This window comes from Agelaius tricolor, unplaced genomic scaffold (genome assembly GCF_023055355.1).
Source record: "Agelaius tricolor isolate 1412-34295 unplaced genomic scaffold, bAgeTri1.0.p SCAF_3, whole genome shotgun sequence".
Lineage (NCBI taxonomy): Eukaryota > Metazoa > Chordata > Aves > Passeriformes > Icteridae > Agelaius > Agelaius tricolor.
In genome coordinates this window covers 19,909,574-19,928,368 of record NW_027269263.1, presented here as the reverse complement: position 1 = coordinate 19,928,368, position 18,795 = coordinate 19,909,574, and the positions used below count along the sequence as shown (strand labels likewise).

Below are 18,795 nucleotides of genomic sequence, written 5' to 3'. Positions count from 1 at the left end.
CCATGAGCTCTTGTTAAACCCAGCTTCTGTCACCAATCCTGCTCAAAACAGGAACCAAAAGAGCCCCACGTTGCCTTCCCCACCCTGTCACGCACCATCCTTGTGAGGGCCGGCTGCCCACCAAGCATCTCTGAATTGTTATTCATGGGACAGGGAGGCTGCTCTGGCCACTCACCGGTCTGAGTCATCACTCCCTGTGAAAATCTATTTTTGTCACCTCTTTGTCTCTGGGAAGAAGTTGTGGTGCCTGCTGAGGGACAGGTCTGGACCGTGGGAGAGGTGAGCCCTGCCCTGCTGCGATACCCAACTCTTTCCCATCCCAGCCTGCGTGAGTGGGGCCAGGCTGGTGCAGAGGGGCTCACCCTTCCCCTTACTGCCAGAGCAGCATCAGCCAGAGACACAAACCTTGTCACCATGATCCTGCAACCTTTGCTAATAAAATCTGGACAGTGCAAAGAAAGCATCACTTCCCCTGGCAAGAAGCTATGTAGAAGCCTATGGCACTTTTCCCCGCAGGGTAGCAGATGAAGGATACCCCTCCCACCCTGATCTGCACACTGTGGGGTGGGGTGGCCTGGTGCAGCTCTCACGCTGCACCTGCACTGTGGGTGGGGTGGCCTGGTGCAGCTCTCAGATGGGTTCCTTTCAGTCCCACTCCCACCTGGGCACTGCCAGGGTGGGCATGCAGCAAGCAGGGGGTGACAGAGCAGGGTGCAAAGCTCTGCCACTATTAGCAAGGGACAGGTTGGAGGGTGGGGGCCTCCACTTGTGTCATAGGGTGCAGGCTTCTGTTTCCTTTGCATCCTGCACCAGTGCCCACTTGTCCCATCACACTGAGCACTCACCATCCCACAGCGCTCACCGGCCTCGCCACCAGGGCCAGACGCTGTTTCTTGGGCTTCCTTCACATCCCCCTGCCCAGACTGCTCCATGTCCAGCTCCACTTTTCCTCCTCAGCATTTCCTTCATCTCTACTCTTCCTTGAACCTCCCCATCTGTCTTCCTCTCCTCCTCCCCACAGCCTTGCAGCACCACAAGTCAGGCAGGTCTCTTGTTGGCTCCAGGGTGATGATTTTGGGGGGCTGGGGTACAATGCTCTCTGTGGGGAGAGAGGGTGACTGTACGCTATCAACAGCCAAATTTGAGGAGTCTTGTAGCTCTGGCTCCCTTGCTATCTCCTCAAATATGTCTGGGGGGGAAAGAAGAGGTAATCTTTACCGTTGTTTCATACCCAGCACTGGAGCTGTTTTAAACACACATGCTCCTGCTTCCCTGCCTGCTAGGAAGGATTTCCTGCCATTACTGAGTAGACCTTGAAATTGATTTTGTTCGTTTTCCCTCTTCTGCTCCTCTTTTCTGGGCAGGGCTGCATCACCAAGGCCCCAGTGCGCCTGGGAACAGGAGAGGGCACAGCACAGCTCCTGTTGGAGCAAGGAGAAAGTGGTTGTCAGGAGCAGCTCGTTCATGAGCAGTGCAGACTAGAGTGATGGTGGGGGGAAGATTAAACGTGTGTCTTTGTTTCCCAAATGGATAACAGGGGTGTGTGGGACAGAGGGTGAGGCAGCCCACGGCAGCTCTCTGCAATAGTCCTGTCTGAGGTGGGAGAGCAAGACAGCTAGGAAGTTTGTAGTTTAATTTTTAGGAGAAAGGAGGAAAAGACCCGAAAGACCACCACAGGGAATGAGTGATTACGAGGCTCTCACCCTCGGGGTATCAAGCGGCTCTTTACTGCCAGCCTAGGCATCTCACAGGGCAAAAATCATCCCTTGGGCTGTGCCGGAGCAGCATCCTCTCGCCAGAGGCTCCCTCCGGGCTGACTTCAGCGAGCCCGAGGCAGGGCTGGCCCCGTCCCCGGGTGCCCCCGGGGCGCCCTCTCTGCCCTTCCCGTTCCCTCAGCCGCTCGCTTCCCTGCTCTCGGACCGTCGCCCTTGCAGCCCGGGGAGGGTGCTCAGCGGGAAGGGGGGGATCACTAAGAGGGGCACGGCCGGGGGCACGGCCGGGGCCGGGCCGGGGGCGGCGGCGGGGGCGGCGCGGTGCGGTGCGGGCGGCGCCGCCCGGCACATATAAGCGCGGCGCGGCGCGGCGGGGCCCCGGCGCCGGTGCTGCTGCCGGTACCGTCCTTCCCCGCCAGCTCCCTCCGGGCTGCCCGTCCATCCCTCCGGCCGTCCGTCCCCCTCTCCATCCCCGCCCGCTTTGTTTTCTCGCCGTCCGCGGGCTCGGGCCCCCCACGCCGCTGCCACCCTGAAGTTTCTGGCGGTGCTGCTGGCGGCGGGCATGCTGGCTTTCCTCGGGGCCATCATCTGCATCATCGCCAGCGTCCACCCGGCCGGCACCGCCGCGCCCGCCGCCGCCGCCGACAATGACTCGGCCGCCGCCGCCCTCCTGCCCGCCGCCGACAAGGGGCTGGGAGCGCTGCACGGCCCCGCCGAGGCGCTGGCCAGCGCCGGGCCGCGCCTGCCGGGGGGGCCGCCGCTCTTCAGCCGCTTCGTCTGCACCCCGCTGAGCACCGAGTGCCCGGCCACCGGCACCGGCACCGCCGCCGGCAGCGCCGCCGGCCCCGAGGAGCTGCTGGCGCTGCGGAGCGCGGCGGCCCAGCTGCGCCGCACGGCGCTGGAGCAGAAGGAGCGGATCCGCATGGACCAGGAGACCATCCGGGAGCTCACGGGCAAGCTCAGCCGCTGCGAGGGCGGCCTGCGGAGCCCCCCCGGCGCCGCGCCCCCCGCCGCCGCCGGGCTCCGCGCCGCCCCGCGCCCCGGCACCATGGGCCACCCTCCCGACGAGCCGCCCGCCGTGCGGGAGCTGGAGGAGGCTGTCCGCACCCTCCAGGACCGAATCGACCGGATAGAGGTGCGAGGGATGCTCCTGGGGACTGGGCGGGATGCTCCCAGGGGATGATGCTCCTGGGGGTCTGGGGGGATGCTCCCAGGGAAAGATGCTCCCACACGTGCCGTTCCCCAGGCCTGCAGCCACATCACCCCGAACTAGCTCGTCCCCTTTGTGAGACTTCAGGAAGGTTGTCCCTGCCTCCCTCTTTCCTGAGATCTCTGCCCAGGGGCAAGGGACTCACCTTGAGCCCTCCTCTCTCCTTTCCATGCAGGGTTGTCCCAAAGCACCAGGGCTGCCCCAGTTTCCCCACAGTCTGCACCCAGGTAGGACACCTTGCTTGCCCCTTGTTTGCCCCATGGCACCTGTTAAGGACTCCTCCAGAGCAGGTTGGCAGCTCTGGCAGCCAGACCCTGCCCTTTAGCAAAAAGGTAAATCCCATCTGATGCCTCATGGTTATGAATGGGACATCTCACAAAGCAAAGTGCAGTGCCCCCCTCCGTGAGCCTGGCACCCTTTCCCACACGGTCCTTAGGAGCTGGAGAGAGAAGGGCACAGCTGGAGTCCTTCACTGTGCCCATTCCTGTGGCATTGGGCTGTTGGCACTTGGGATCAGACCCCTGGTCCCCATTCTGTAGCAGCTGTGCAGCGTGTGCCTGGCAGGCTCAGCCCTGGCCCAGCCACAGTCCAGTGGCACCAGAGGCTCTGCCATGATGCCTGTCATGGCACACATCACAGAGTGCATGTGAGTGTTGATTTATTTGGGCTGATTTGGACTCAGCAGTCCCACGGAACTTGGCAGACTTTGCAGGATATGGCTGTGGCACGTGAGAGCTGCAAGAGGAGAGATGTCTGTTTTCCCTGTGGGAATTGCTCCAGGTAGGAGTTATTCCCTGAGGTCTGTCAGGTGTCAGAGCCACCTGCAAGGAGCCTCCTGCAAGTCCTCAACCTTCTCATCTTCCTGTTCGGTTTCCTGTTGCCCTCTCCACTCTTCCCTGGAGTGTGCAGCTGGGAGGGGGGCCATCCAGCACTCTTTGGGGTCCCTCTCCTCAGACAACCACTTTCTCCTTGCCCCTCTGCCCCCCTCACTACAGACATGTGGGCACAGCAACAGGCAATGGAAATGGGAAATTCAGAGCCACTAAGGTCACTGGCTGAGAAATGAGACTGGGAGAGAGGGTTATTGTAAGCGATGGAGATATGAACAGGAATAAAAGGACAGAGAAAGGCAAATAAACACACGAACACAAGAAGGAAAAGAGCTGGAAGACCAGAGAGGAAGCACCTGTGTGCTGCCAGGGTAATGCACACACAGGCAAAAGAAGAAACACAGAGGCATGCCAGGCACATGCAGGGAGGGTGGGATGTGCAGCCTGTCTGACATGTTGCCCAGGGCAAAATGCAGCCAAAGGGAGGGACAGACCCCACAAAAAACCCCTGAAGCCCTAATCAAATGATTTTCCATCAGTGGAATAACACAGCAGGTATGCTCACGCAATGATAAATTGGGGAAATAGGTCTCTGCACAGGTATCCCAGACGATGCACGGTGGGATGGTGCCCAGCACAGTTTGGACCTTGGGGAGCATCAGGCCATAGAGCCATGCTCTCCCTCTCCTCTGTGGGGTGGCATCACCCATGAGCTGCCCTGGCCCCTCTCCCGGGGTTTCTGAGGCTGGTGGGAGGTTTGGGGTGGAGGAGGAGGAGGGTGAAGCTCACCAGGGTTGGAGCAAGCTGTCACATGTGCCCAGGGAGCCTGAAGCGGTGCTGGGACGAGGCTCAGGCACACAGTGATGAGGAAGCCAAGTGGCACAGGACCAAAACTGTTCAGGTTTGTGCTGCCAGGGGTCTGATGGTCCCAGGTACACTCTGCAGGGGAGACACAGCATCCTGAGGCTTAGTGAGCCCTGCCAGGTGAGGAAAAAGAGCAGCGTGTTACAGGTGGGCTGGTCTTTGTCCTGGTGAAGTGTTACCAGTGGGCACCACACCCCTGTGAGGGCTGCAGCCCAGCCAGCTGAGCCTTGTGGTAACACCTCAGCTATCCAGGGACAGTTGCCTGTGGCATCCCTCTCCAAAGGGCCTCCCACCCCAGGAGCAGACAGCTAAAACTTCCTGGTGGAGCACCTGCATCTTCTGTCCCGCATGGCTTTGGCTGTCAGCCCTGGGAGCCTTCCTGGGATACCCATGGCATGGGAGGCACTCTCAGCCTCCACAGCTGTCCTGGATGATGGCAATGACTGTCCCAAAAGGTGACCTGGATGGGGACAGTCCTGGGGTGGCCCCCATGTGCTGAAGAATGCAAAACCCGTTGGGAAGGAGAAGAAATGCTGCCAAGTCTGTGGTGGCTTAGTCTCAGAAGAGAGATGACACAAAATGCCATGAGCCGCTCTGGGAAGGCTGCGTCCCAGGGAGTCTCCAGGCAGGTTTGCCAGCAGGGATTACTGCTGGATGCTTCAGAGCTGGGACTGCAAGGAGGGGGCTGGTGGAAGATTGCTGATCTAATCTGGGCACTCTCAGCCCTTTCTGTAAGGCATAACAAGATTTATTCATGCACTGAAAAACCTATTAAGGCATTTGTTCCTTAATTTTGTCAGCATGGCAGAAGGATTTCCCAGGATGCAGGGAGGGCCTCCACTGTCTCGTTCTTTGTCCCCTGCCATTTCTGTGGGGCTGGGCTAGCATCAGCACAGCATTCGCACATCTTCCCTCACCTCTTCCTAACACCACCCCGGCACTGATCATCCTTTCCTCATGCACAGCAGCCTAGTTAGGCTTTTTCATCCTGTTTTTGAGGGTTCCCCCCCTTTGGCTCAGCACGTGCTCATGTCTGTACACTCTGGTGCATCTTGGAACACAGAGCTGAGGGACACAGGTGCTCCTTCTCCATGCTTTTACTTATTGCTGCAAATGGAAAGGGATCGGGGAGAGAATCACCTTGGCTGCCTGGGCTGTGCCGAGATGCAGATGCCCCCCTTCTCCCCATCATCCCTTGCAGGAGAGAGGGGACGGCCTGATGGGCTCCGTGGGGACCTGGTGGAATTGCAACAGCCTGTTTGCTCCTCAGCTGGTTCCTGGCTGTGCCATTGCAGCTGGGGACCTGGCTGCTGGCAGAAAACCCTTGGGTAAGGGAATGGGAATGATAGTGACCAAGCTGCTTCCCTCTTGTCTCAATCTCCAGCAGTGCAGGGATGTAAGCACCCAAATTGTGACAGTCCCAGCCCCCCTCCTCCGAGTGAGATTTTAGGGAGACAGGATCAACAGTGAGCCCTTCTCTTGTGAGGAAGAGGGAAAGGCTGATGCATCCCTGTTTTTCTTCTACTCCATGCAGTCCCTTTTGGAGTTTAATGATCCCCAAAGTCCTGCCTGGGTCCAAAGAGGTGGCAGTGTCCAAAAAGCCCTGGTGCAGCAGGTGTGCTGTCCTGCAGCAGGGAGTGTCCCAAGGTAGCAGCTGCTGAGGAGTTTTGTGCAGCCTGTAAGGATTCATGGGTGCAAGGAGCGGAATGGGTCTGCTGTGTGTGTGCATCCTGATCCCTGGGATGTGCCAGGGCTCCATCCAGCAGGCATCCTCCTGTGCTTCTGCCTGCCCTGTCCCAGCAGCCAAGGTGGGCACTGGTGTGCTGGGGGCCGAGGGGGAGCAGCGGCGCCCAGTTTTGCCGGTGCATTAGTAAATGAGGCTCTGATCTCCTTATGTAAATCAAAGTGCATTTGCTGGCGGAGGGCTGCAGCCCCAGAGAGCGCACGCCGGCGTGGCTGCCGCAGCCCCCTGCCCCCACCTCCCCCTCCCCACCCCCTGCCAGCCGCTGACATTTAACGTGATTAATATTACCTGGCATCTTTCAATCTTTTTTGCCGGTTCTGGTGGCCAAAAAGCATGGAAGGAGCCTCCCCCACAGGCACTGCCCACTCCCCTGCTGCCTGTGCGGCGGCAGATGGGAAGCCGGGTGCCTGCCGAACAGCCAGGAGAAGGCGCTTCCCCCCCTTCCCCTCCCCAAAGGTCACCAGTAAACAGCTGCACATCAACCATTAATAATTTTGCAAATAATTTGCCTTGTGAGAAACATGCTCGAGCAGCAGCTCGGAGATGAGGATCATGGCTCAGGGATGCAGCCCAGCCTGGCATCGGGGGGATCACCCAGCACTACTCAGCTGCACGGGGTAGAATGGGGAGTCCAGGCTCCTGTCCAGCCATCATCTGTCTGCAGGGATATGGATGGTGTTTGCTGGGATGGCCCTGAAGCCCTGCCAGATGAGGGTGCAGGCTATAATCCCTTTCCAGAAGGAGCATGGGGCAGCAATGGTTCAGTTTGCATGTGGCTCTGGCTGTGGTACCCTGGCTGCCAACTGGGAAGGACCAGCAAGAGCTGGAAAGAGGGCTGGATGGGGAAAAACTCAGCAGGGGGGAAGAAAGTGAGCAAAAAGGGAAAGACACGGTGTGTGAGCATGGAGAGGAGCAACAGGAAGAAATGCTCCAAAGCCAGAGAAATGAAAAAGCCATAGGGAGAAAAGTTACAGAGGGAAGAAAATAGCAGCAGGGAGAAAAGCTGGAGGAAGAGGGAGGTAAAAAAAAGTACTCAGTCACTACTGAATAATGTAGGGCAGGCTATCGGGGGCTAGTGAGAGTGACAAAATCTCCCAGCTTTTTCTTTTTTCATCATTAACAGATGGAGCCATGCATGAAAGCAGGGACGTAGGCTCCAAACCCGCAGCTCGAGCAATCAAAGCATGCGGCAGACAGGAGCGTGCCAGCCCCCGCTCTAGCCAGGCAGCCTGAAAGGACAAGAAAAGCTCCTGGAGCCCACGGGATGTGGCCATAGAGGCAAAGGCAGCCCCATCCCACCTGTGCTGCCTCCTGCCAGTGCAGCCAGCTCAGCTTGGGTACAAATGCTGACAGCTCAGGTGGGAACTATCCCTGCCACGAGGATGAGAATTAAACTTTGCACTTCCCTTCCCTCCTGCCATCTCTACCCTGCCTTTCATGCAGTGCCCAAGACCCCTTTAAAGAACCCACCCCGCAAAAAAAAAACAAAAAAAACAAACAAAAACAACAAAAAACCCAAAACACCAAAAACAACCCCACCAAAAACCCCACAAAAAAACCACCAGCAAACCCCAGCAAAATAGTTAAAGCTCCTTTCCCATCAGCTAATCATTCAATTTTGCAAAGACCAAAGGCAGGATGCTCTTTTCTGGGCACTTTTCACTTACCAGAGAGGTTTTGTTCTCACTGCAAGAGCATCCTTAGTGCTGCCCGGAGCAAGCTGGCAGTGAGAGCTGGCATTTGGTCAGGGCTGGCAGATATCCCCTGCACAACCTCTCTTTTTGTGCTGGGTTTTGCTTTTCCAGGTTGGTTTTCCTCACAGAACTTGTGGGTTTGCCCTGGCAGACCCTACTGGCAGCTCTTGCCAACCTTGGGGCATCATAACTTCCATTTTGTTTGTAGCCTGAGCATGTTGTTGCCCAGAGTGGGTACATTTGTGCCCACACCAACACCATCTTCTCACTTTTCCTCTCCCTGCTGTTCCCATCCGCCAAGGCTGCATCCTGCCCAGCCAAACCTGACTTTCCTCCAGCCTTCCCCTCCCCTCTGTTGTTCCTGATGGATAGCAAAGATTAAGGGTGAGGTGGGCAGGCATCCCTCTCCTTCAGCTTTATGTGCGTGATTATCAGATCCTGTCCAGCCTGGAGAAGCTGGATATAAGAAGTAAGAAAAAACAGGGAACCACAACCACAGGTGAGTGCTGACGTCCCCCAGGCCACCTCTGGGGTAGGAGGGAGGCTGTTCAGATCGACAGGGATGGTATCCCCCATGTCCTGCCAGCACCCTGTGAATGTCCAGGGCTGAAGTGGGCATGCAGATCCCTTGGTGCCAGAGGAGCCAAGGCAAGGGTCTCCATGGCTGCTCCAGCACCTCTGGGAAAGTCTGGCAACACAGAGAAGGTGGTTGTCATCTTTCAGAGCCCACAGCAGAGACACTAATGCACTAAGGGCATGGGGAAAGAAGAGGGCTCTTATTTACTGAGAAACTCCAGGAGCATGGTGAAGGGTCACTTTCTCCCTTCCGGACTGCTTTTCTTCCAGCTGGGATGGGGTCTCCCAATAAGGTGGGATCTGGGGTCTTTGCAGACTGCAGTAGCAGCTGGGAGCATCTTCACCATCTGCCGTGTTGGATTTGCCATGGAAAGGGTTTTGGTCTGAGTGTTAACCCTGATTGGACAAGACAAGCTCGATGTCCCCAGGTGACGGCTCATGCCTTGAGGGCCAGAGACACAACAGCCTGGCACCAGTCCCACTTGTCCCTGCCATCCTGGTGGACCAGGAGAGGTTGGTTTATGGAGAGCTACCTGGCACATGTGCACACACCCCCGCACGCCAGCTGAGCTCGGCTAAGAGGATTACAGCCCCATTAAGTGATGTTAACGTGCTGGCTATAGGTAAGCAGCCTCACGAGCAGCAGGAGTGGTCAGGAGCTCCAAGGTCCTGCCCGCATCATTTCCTCATCATGGGAGGCTGCCTGCAGGAGCAGAGCCAAGGGATGACCCAAACATCCCATCCTTGCTCTGTCTCTGAAGCAGGAGAAAGTCATTAAGAGCAGCCAAGCTTCGTTTTGCAGGAATGAGCTCAATGGGGGCTCTAAGAGGGGAGGTACAAAGTCAGCTGGAGGCTCTTGGAGAAGACCCCAGTGCGGATATGGGACTGTCATCCCAGCACTACCTGTAGTGCTGCAGGCTGGGCATGTCCTTATTTTAACTCTTATGGTGACACTGTGCTGGATTTTCTCTTTTGTCCCTCCCATTCCCTCTCTCGTGACTGCCGCAAATGCAGCAGGAGCTGCCAGCCCGCACCAATGGCTCAGCACCCACTGCCCCGGCCCTTGCCCGTGATGCCCTCCACTCCAAGATGGAGCAGCTGGAGGAGCAGCTCCTTTCCAAGATCCTGACCCTGCAGAAGGAGCGCCAGGCCGCCAGCACTGACCGCAGCCAGCAGCAGCACAACATCGAGAAGGAGCTGAGCTCCCTCCAGAACCGGGTGACGGAGCTGGAGCACGGTGAGTCCTGCCCTGCGGGGAAGGAGATGGGGCACAGGGTTCCTACCCTAAGGTACATCACCAGGAGAGCCCCAGGACAGGTCACCCTCATCCCAATTACAGGTGCTGACCTCCCTCCTCTCCTCACCCTTGATATGTAGGACCACTGGGCTACAGCCCTCCTGATGCCTTCAAGGTGACCATCCCTGTGCAGAACAACTACATGTATGCTCGTGTGAAGAAGAGCCTGCCAGAGCTGTACGCCTTCACCATCTGCATGTGGCTGAAGTCCAAGGCCCTGGCAGGCATTGGCACCCCCTTCTCCTACTCTGTCCCGAGCCAAGCCAACGAGATTGTGCTGTTGGAGTGGGGCTCCAACCCCCTGGAGCTGCTCATCAACGACAAGGTCAGCCCAGTTGCAGGAGGGGCAGGAGAGGAAACCCTGCCCTCGTCTTCCCTGCTTCAGTCCCCCTAGGAAATTATATTCTTAAGGGCACTGGTGTGGGGGAGCTGGGAGGAAGGGGCCCTAGGTTTATGGCGGGAGGCAGGAGGATTGGGAGAATGGCTCATTGGGGTTAGTTCTGAGAGGGAGAAGCAGCACATCTGGATGTCTGTAGATTTTGGGATGCTGCCACCACCACGGGGGTGCACTGCTTGCTCTGCCAGGGGACTTCCCCAGCAGTCCTACCGAGCACCGGGATCTCACTCTTCTCTCACAGGTTGCCCAGCTGCCGCTGAGTCTGAAGGACAAGGCCTGGCACCACGTTTGTGTGGCATGGACCACCCGGGACGGCAAGTGGTCAGCGTACCAGGACGGGGAGCAGCGGGGTGCCGGTGAGAACCTGGCCTCCTGGCATTCCATCAGGCCCCAGGGCGTCATCATCCTGGGTCAGGAGCAGGTAGGTACCAGTTCAACACCAAGAGCTGCCTGTTAGCATTGCTCTAGTGGGAATTGGCTGGGGGGAAAAGCCCCCAAATGGGGTGAGGGGAGGGGGCAGCGTGGGCAGGAGTGCTCAGGAGGGCAGTTGGCTCTCCTGCCAGTTCATCCTGCCTCCAGGCTGGCCATGTGCTGTCATTGTCTTCTCTTCCCTCTCCCTATCCCTTTGGCCTCCCTGCCTCATCTTGTTGAATCTCTTCCACGCATCCATCCCCTTTCCTCCTTGCCATCAAGCACCTTGCTCTGCTTCTCCCCAATCCTCTCCCTCTCTCCCTTGCTATTTCCCACTGGATGCATGTTCCTCCTCTTCTCTTCATCCCTGTCCAATCACCTCTCCTGCTCTTTCCCAGGACACCCTGGGGGGACGCTTTGATGCCACACAGGCCTTCGTGGGAGAGCTGGCGCAGTTTGGCGTGTGGGACCACATGCTGGCACCAGCAGAGATCCTGGCCTTGGCTAACTGCACCTCCCACCTCCAAGGGAATGTGATTCAGTGGGATGACCAGGCGGTGGAGGTCTTTGGAGGTGCCAGCAAGGCAGGCTTTGCCGCCTGCGAGGAAGGGAGGAAGGCATGAGTGGCCCCAGCCCTGTCCCCAGCCCTGTCCCCCAGCGCCGAGGAGCCCGCTGGCAGCCCTGGAGCAGGGAGCCCCTTTCTCCCCTTCCAGACCAGTAAGCCTTGCTGGGGCAATGCTTGAGCCCCCCGTGCTGGTGTCCCAGGAGGGAGAGGGGCCCCTGGAAGCCTCCCTGTTGTCCCTGTGCTGGTGCTGTGGCTTGTCCTCATTCCTGGCAAGCTGGCTCCTGAGTCTCATCTTGCCCCACTTCTGTTTTGGGTGGAACTCACTGTACCTGCACGTGTCCCTGGTACGGTGAGGATCGTCACCTTGTCACACCTAGCAGGAAATGGGAAGGAGAACTCCATCCACTTTGAGTGCAGTCCAGCCTCAGTGGGATGCCAGGGTGCAGGCATCACCTGAACACACCCCCTCTCCTTATTTATTTCTAGCAACCTCACTGTCCAGTTTCATGAGCCTGCATTCCAGGATCTCACCTCTAACCCCATCCTTCTCCTGCTGCCCTGGTTTTTCAAATGTGGCCCAGGGTAGCTGAAGGAGAATGGCAGAGAATCAGTGGGACAGCACTTACCCCCCTGCACGTCTTTCCCTGCCTCTGCTGCCTCTTTGGGCAGGACTCCCCGAGGGGAGCCAGGCTTTTAAGGCAGAGGGGAGAGAGCACTCCCCACTGCCTCCAAGCTGGGGAATGGGTCAGCCACCACGGGAATGGGGGGAAAGGGGCAAAGCATCTCCCCCAGCGCTGGCCGAGGGGGAAAGAGTGCAGCACTGGCATCGAAGGGAGCAAAAGCAAGAAAAAGAGAGATGGAGGATGGTGGCAGTCAGAGGAGCCCTGCCATCCATCCCCCAGTCTTTTGGTACTGGATTGGGCTACTGCCCTTGGTTCCACCCAGTCCCCTTCTTTACCTGCTCCTTGCCAGGAACAGGGCTGCCACTGGCCTTGAAACTGGGAGGGTGAAAGAGCAGGCTGGTGTTTTCCCTGTGGAGTGCCTGAGAATCCACTGTTTCCACATTGCGTGGTCACCAACATCTTGATATGTGAGTGTGTGTATGTGCACACGTGTGTGTGTGTGTGTGTGTGCGTGTGTGTGTCTGGGGGTGGGAGGGTTATTTCGGGGCTCTCATGGTTGCTCAATGCAGTGTTCAGCTTCCAGTGTTCCCCCTACCCCAAGTCCCACTTTGGGTGACAGCTGCCCCCTCCCCTGGGGGAGGCAAAGCTGGCAGAAGGGACAGCCCTGCCACCCCCCATCCCCCTGCCCAGGGTCTGTGCCAGTGCTGGGGTGGCTCAGCCCGCTGGGAATGACACGGTGGGGATGGGGAGCAGCCCGTGTGCCAAGTGGGAACACTGCGACCTTCGTGCACCCTGAGGAGCTGCCCCCTCTCCCGCCCTCCCTGCCTCGCTCGCTCGCGCGCTTTCTCCAATGCACGTTTGTGAAAAGGGCCCTGACGTGTGCCCGTGTTGGGACGTTTCTTTTGTAAAGCTGATCGTGAACAATAAACGTGATGTTTTCTGTTCCAGCCTCCTGCAGAGTGCGAGGTTGCTGGGGGGATGGACGGGACAGGTCAGCCCAAGATGGGGTGACCTCCCCAGGGTGCTTAGGGTTGCATCACTGAAGGGAGTTGGCTGGTCCCACTGCTGGCATTACAGGAACATCAGCACAGGGGTTTGGTATTGTTGCCACAGAGGGGCAGGAGATGGTCTGGCCACCTTTGCTCTACCCCACTGCAGAGCAGTATGGGGTACAGGCTGCTGCTGGTGGGGCATGTGGGCTGAGGGAAACACTCTCCATGGAGGGAAGCAGAAACAAGTGAGAAATCCTGGCCTCTAAGTCAGAGCATGATAGCAAGGAACTCATATTGAGTGTAAATCTAATTAAGTACCAGTAATGAGTTTCTGACCTAGCTAGGCACAAGATGGTTCAGGCATGACTCTTGGACCTCCTGTTGTAGAACAATTCATGACCAGGTCTGCATGGCGCTTTTGCCTCTCAGTGGGTCCTGCTCCTCCTACGAAAGGCACAGCTTCACCAATATTTGGGGGAAATGGAGCACAAAGCCAGAGGACTGAGTTTTCCCATTGCTGGCATGCTGGTGGGATCTCCTCTCTGAGTCAGAGCTGCCCCCTCTCCTCACTTCTCCTTCTGGAAGGTATTTAATGCCATAAAAGAAAGGCTGGCACTCTCACCTTCAGCACATCTTCACAAAGCTGAGGGCTGGTTTTGAAGAAAAAGTATGTACTTCAACTGGAACACTGGTTCAAGGGCCTTTGCCGAGCTGGAGGCTCACACCCATCACTAAGAGGAGAGGGTTCAACAGGTGCCATCTGCTCGTGTGCCAAATAACACAGCATAATTAAAGAGCACAACATTTTCTAGAGGAGGAAATGTCAAAAACCACTGATGGGATCATAAACTCAGAAAGAGGTTTAAAGGGGGAGGGAAACTGGTCCAGAACACCCTGCTATCAAAACTGCAGAAGCACTGTGAGAGGGGTCTTGGGGCTGCTGGCCAAGGCAGGAGAAACGTGAGAGGATGAACAAGGGTGGAAACAGCCTGGCCGCTGATGTAGGTTATTGGCAAAACACCCATCTCCTCCGGAGCCCGGAAACCCAGCCCACGTTGAAACTGTGTGTAAATCCTCTCCAGAAAAGCAGGAACAAAGGGGACACCAGGAGATGCTTGATCAGGGCCTTCGGTGCTGCCCTCCTCATCTCTGCCAAATGATGCTGGCATGATCCTAATCCCAGCCATGTGCATGTCCCCAGGATGTGGATCTGTCACTTCTGGAACAGGAGAATGGGGGGATCCCAGTGGCAGAGCTTCTGCAGGGTGAGCTCCTCTCTCCCAGAGGTTCACAGCCAGTTAGGCAGACCTGGGGGCACACAGGAGAACTTGGTAGAATTTTCCCAAATCTTTTAAAATCTTCCAGCAAATGCCTCCACTGTAAGGCTCTTCAGGAAACAAAAGCATTATGGAGAGATTAGAAACTGGATGGGAGACACAAATGAAGAGCAGAAATAAATATTTGATTTCCATCCTGCCCTGGCTCTCTGCAGGAAGCAATGTCTGCTTCTTACCCGTCTGAGGAGGACGAGAGCAAGATGAGACCATTTCTTTTCAGTAAGCTGAGCCTTGCGAGAGCTACAAACTTGCAACAGGGCTTAAAAGGTAGAGGAGATGACAAATCAATAGCTTTGCTGGCTGCAAGAAGTAATTACAATGACTTACACATATTGCTTGCTTCTAAATTAACCAGGAGCACTCAGGAGTAGCCCCATGTCTCTCTAAGGGCAGCTGGCTGGAAAACAACATGTTGTGCACAGAAGAGATGAGGAACAACAAAGTCAGCCTTGAGGGAAAGAGGAGGGTAAGGAAGGAAATATTTAACAGTGGTGTGGAGAAAGGCAGATACTTCAGCTGGTTGGCTGTGTTATACCCAGACATCCAGGATAGGGGAGAAAGGAGTAGGGCACCAAGAGCTGGGCAGTGCAGGGCAGGGGCACAGCTGGGCTGTGGCAGCTCAGCAGGAGCTGGCACAAGAGGAGACGGTGTGGGAGACAGGCGGGTGTGATGGATGCCGCCCACGTGCTGTCCTCTATCTCCCTGCCAAGGGGCTGTAAGCACGTTTCAAGGAGAGAAAAGGAACTGCCATTTCCTTTCCTAATCTGCAGAACTCCCTGCTGCAGGGCTTTCTGCTAGCCAGGGACTTAGCCAGACTCTAATACCACCCAGCCCATACTCCCAAAGGGGTTTGTCTGGCAGTGAAGAAGTCCAAGTTGAACATGGCAATGGGAAACCTTCAGGCCTGATGGTGTTTGAAAACTGTGTTTGGAAAGAAAATGCTGGCATTTATGAACCCCTCTAGCCCCTGCCCCTCTTTCCAGAGGGCACCACTGGCCATTCCCAGGGACATGAGCAATCCTGGGACCCCCCACTTGAGTGGGCTTTGGGGATCTCCTGTGCTCCCCAATACCTGCAACCTCAGCTGAGTTTGCATGTCACAGCTCCCTGCAGTGTGTCGGCCTCCTGGTGCCCTCAAACGAGGTCAAGCCAGCCAATACTTGTCCCCAGGAGGTGACTTCCAAAGTCCCCACTACCTGCTCAGCAATGGGGTGCTGCCTAATTGCCTCCTTTCACCTTCCTGTCCTGCTGGGAGCCTCCCTTGCTCCCTCCCAGAGCCTGGAAGGCTCATTAAGACTTGTGCAGTGCTCATACAGGGAATGCGCCACAATTCCGGAGCATCTGGCACAGGAACAGCCCCCACACGGCTGCTAGTGCTGCAGCAACAGACCTTACTAACAGTAGCTGATGTTACTAGAGGTAGTAGCTACGGGAACACGTGGGGCACTGTGTTTTCCAGCAGACCAGGGGATCAGGCTGTCCCAAAGCGAGCTGCTCTGTCCTCTGGCACAGAGGCTGCCACCCATTCCTGCACACCAGTGTCCCCATCTCTGCCTTCCCTCAGCTCAGCATGCTGGGGGTTCTGATCCTAGCAAAATGTGGTTTCAGCATTCCCACAGAGCCTCCTGAGAGCTGCCTCCACCCCATCCTGGGGCAGCTGCCCCCAGCCTTGGCCCTCAGTTATTTTCCAAGGCGCTGTGGAGCAGTGCCCAGTCCCTGGGCTGTGCTGGCAGGCTGGACAGCAAGCTCCAGCCCCCCTGCTTTACCACACAGAGGAGGTGGGGCATGGCAGAGCCTGTGCCCACAGGGACAATGGGGAAGTCCCCAAACCTGGCCGGAAACAGGTCAGAAAAGAAAGAAAAGAAGGCTGTCCTCCACCTGATGAAGAGCCAGCCTGCTGTCTGGTTAATGAAGATGACTAAAAGAAAGCATGAGGCTGTATATTTACTACATATATGTATATTTTGCAGCCAATGGTTACTTTTCTGTGCTCAGCTAAGGAGTACAACACACCCTCATGTCAGAAGGTAAAAAGTAAAGGTACTTTGTTTCAATGTATTTCACTGTGGCTGCTGAAAGCAAAGGGATTGAAAGAGTTTCCACCTCTGATTAGTGGCAAATAAGGCATGACCAGCCAGAGCAAAGCAACAATTCCAGCTCCCTACAGACCCACAGGGGTGAATTGAACCCTTGCTCTGGACTTGCTTTCACCTACAGAAGGGTACCTGGTCCACTAGTACTGGAAGTTAAAGATCAGGTGACGTGCTGTCTGTGCCATCAGAGCCAGCAGCAAAAAGAGCAGTACACGTAACCTTTGTTGGCTCAACAAGGCTTCCACTGGCTTGCAGTTATACAGAGGCAGCCTGTGGAAACCCTGCACTTGGGGGTCCAGAAACCAACTGCTCACATTTTGTTAAGCCACAGTAGGTGGAGGCAGGCCAGCAGAACGCTCTCCTCCCTCAGGAGGCATCTCTGTCTTGCAGCCCCACTGTATCACCCACCACAATCACAAAGACATGGCTTTTCCTATCTTTGGCCCAGTGCAGTTTTTGTTTGGCCATTTTCCTTTAGCTTCTCACCTAGGAGCCACTGATGAATAACCCTCACAAGCAGTCCCCACATTCCCTGAGGGCAACACTCCTGGGGGTCACACTGATCAGAACCAAAGCAGGTTTAATTGAACCCAGAATCACACAGACAAGCGTGCTCTGCCCTGCACATGCATACAAACACCCCAGCTCACACTCGCTTGCTGCTTGGTAGTAAAAGTGGGTGAACTACACAGGGATTAAAGCATTAAAAAAACCACAGCAAGAATACGGTGCTTGAAAGAGCCATGTCCCTGGAGAGATTAGAGTAGCTGCCTGGAGATAAAGTAATGATGATGGAAAGATCTTCTTCCTCACAGAGATTCTCTTCCTAATTATCTTGTCTGAAAAGAAAAAATGATGATCTCCCAGCTTTTATCTGTCTCTTGACAATTTTAGCTCTGTTGCAAGAGGCCCAAAAGAGGAAGGAGAAGGAATTAGCCCAGGAGGCAGGAATGGTAGGAGAACGAGTGACACAGGAGGCAGTGCTTCATTTTTGTCACCACCAGCAGTGACAGAAAAGGAAAATATAAATGATCACTGCAGCTTTGTCTTCCCAAGCCCAAAGGCAGCTTCCCTGCCCCCAGCACTGCTCTGTCAGGCAAAGGACAGCCAGGAGGTCGGATTCACTGCTGAACCTGTGGAAGAGATTAACAAGGTGCTGTTCTCCCCTGATCACAGGGCAGAGCTTGGTGCTACAGGGAGGGAAGAAGACTCCTGAGCTGGCAGGGGCAGGAGAGTGCCCAGATTGTTCCTCTCCCACTCTTTTCCTTCTCAAGCAGCTGGAAAGCAAATTCTTCTTCCAGCAGGCAGCGAGCAGCAAGAACGTTTCAAGCACACACCAGCCACAAGCACCACATGAAAAATCAGATCCATGAGCCACTCTGCAAGACCAGGATGGCCACTGATGGAAAACCAAGCATCACACCCAGCAGCTGGGGCTTTGCACAGGAGAAGTCTTTCCCTTGGTATTATCCTGGAGCTTGCTGCTTCTCCATCCTTGTTAATTTCAGACGAATGCAACCCTAGACCTCCCTGAAAACTGATTAAGACCTGGTTTAGAGGCAATCCATGTTTGGCTAGCAGGGTGCAGAGACAACAGAGGTTTTCTAGCAAGCCCTGAGCCAAGAAAAACCTCAAAACAAATAGATATTACAAGCATAAAGCTACAAAGGGCGGGAGGGAGGCAATTTTCTCCGTGGGGGATGGAGGCTGGTGCTACAGGAGCTGTTTGCAAACTCATGATTCATCCCCACAGCATCACTTTCTCCTTCTTTACACTCCTGTTGACATGCAAACATGAGCTGTTGCCACTCCCACACAATGAGAACTGCATCCAGTTCTGGAACCCCCAGCTCAGGAAGGACTTTGAGGTGCTGGGGCATGTCCAGAGAAGGGCAAGGGAGCTGGTGAAGGGTCTGGAGCACAAATCCTGTGAGGGGCAGCTGAGAGAGCTGGGATTGCTCAGCCTGGAGAGGAGGAGGCTTAGGCACCTGATCACTCCCCAGTTCCCTGAAGGAGGCTGTGGCCAAATGGGGGTCAGCCTCTTCTCCAAGCAACCAGACAGGACAAGAGCACACAGTCACAAGCTGCACCAGGGAGGTTCAGGCTGGACATTGGCAGGAAATTTTTCACAGAAAGTGATTAGACATGGGAATGGGCTGCCCAGGGAGGTGGTGGAGCCTCCTCCGTCCCTGAAGGTGTTTAAAGAAAGGCTGGAGGTGGCACTCAGTGCCAGAGTGTGGCTGACATGGCAGCGTTCGGTCACAGGCCGGACCATGATCTCAGAGGGCTTCCTAACCTGATCTGTGGTTAAAAAAAAAACCAACAAAACAACCAAAATTTCCCCAAATCTCTCCTTGTTCTTATATTTATCCTAGTTTTTTAAAAGAAAAAATACCTAGAACTAGGTCCCTCAGGGATTTTAAGTCAGAAAAACACGAAGCTGCCAGACG

The 18,795-nt window shown here is 55.9% G+C and overlaps 1 protein-coding gene across 1 annotated transcript; it reads left to right on the top strand.

Annotated features, from left to right (window-relative positions):
- Positions 1 to 2,072: 2,072 nt before the first annotated feature.
- NPTXR (neuronal pentraxin receptor) lies at positions 2,073 to 12,870 on the top strand. The gene is made up of 5 exons (XM_071422899.1): positions 2,073 to 2,847; positions 9,645 to 9,867; positions 10,008 to 10,252; positions 10,566 to 10,745; positions 11,134 to 12,870. Exons 1-5 carry the CDS (start codon positions 2,275 to 2,277, stop codon positions 11,356 to 11,358), a joined length of 1,446 nt encoding a protein of 481 aa, XP_071279000.1. The 5' UTR covers positions 2,073 to 2,274; the 3' UTR covers positions 11,359 to 12,870.
- Positions 12,871 to 18,795: the final 5,925 nt, after the last annotated feature.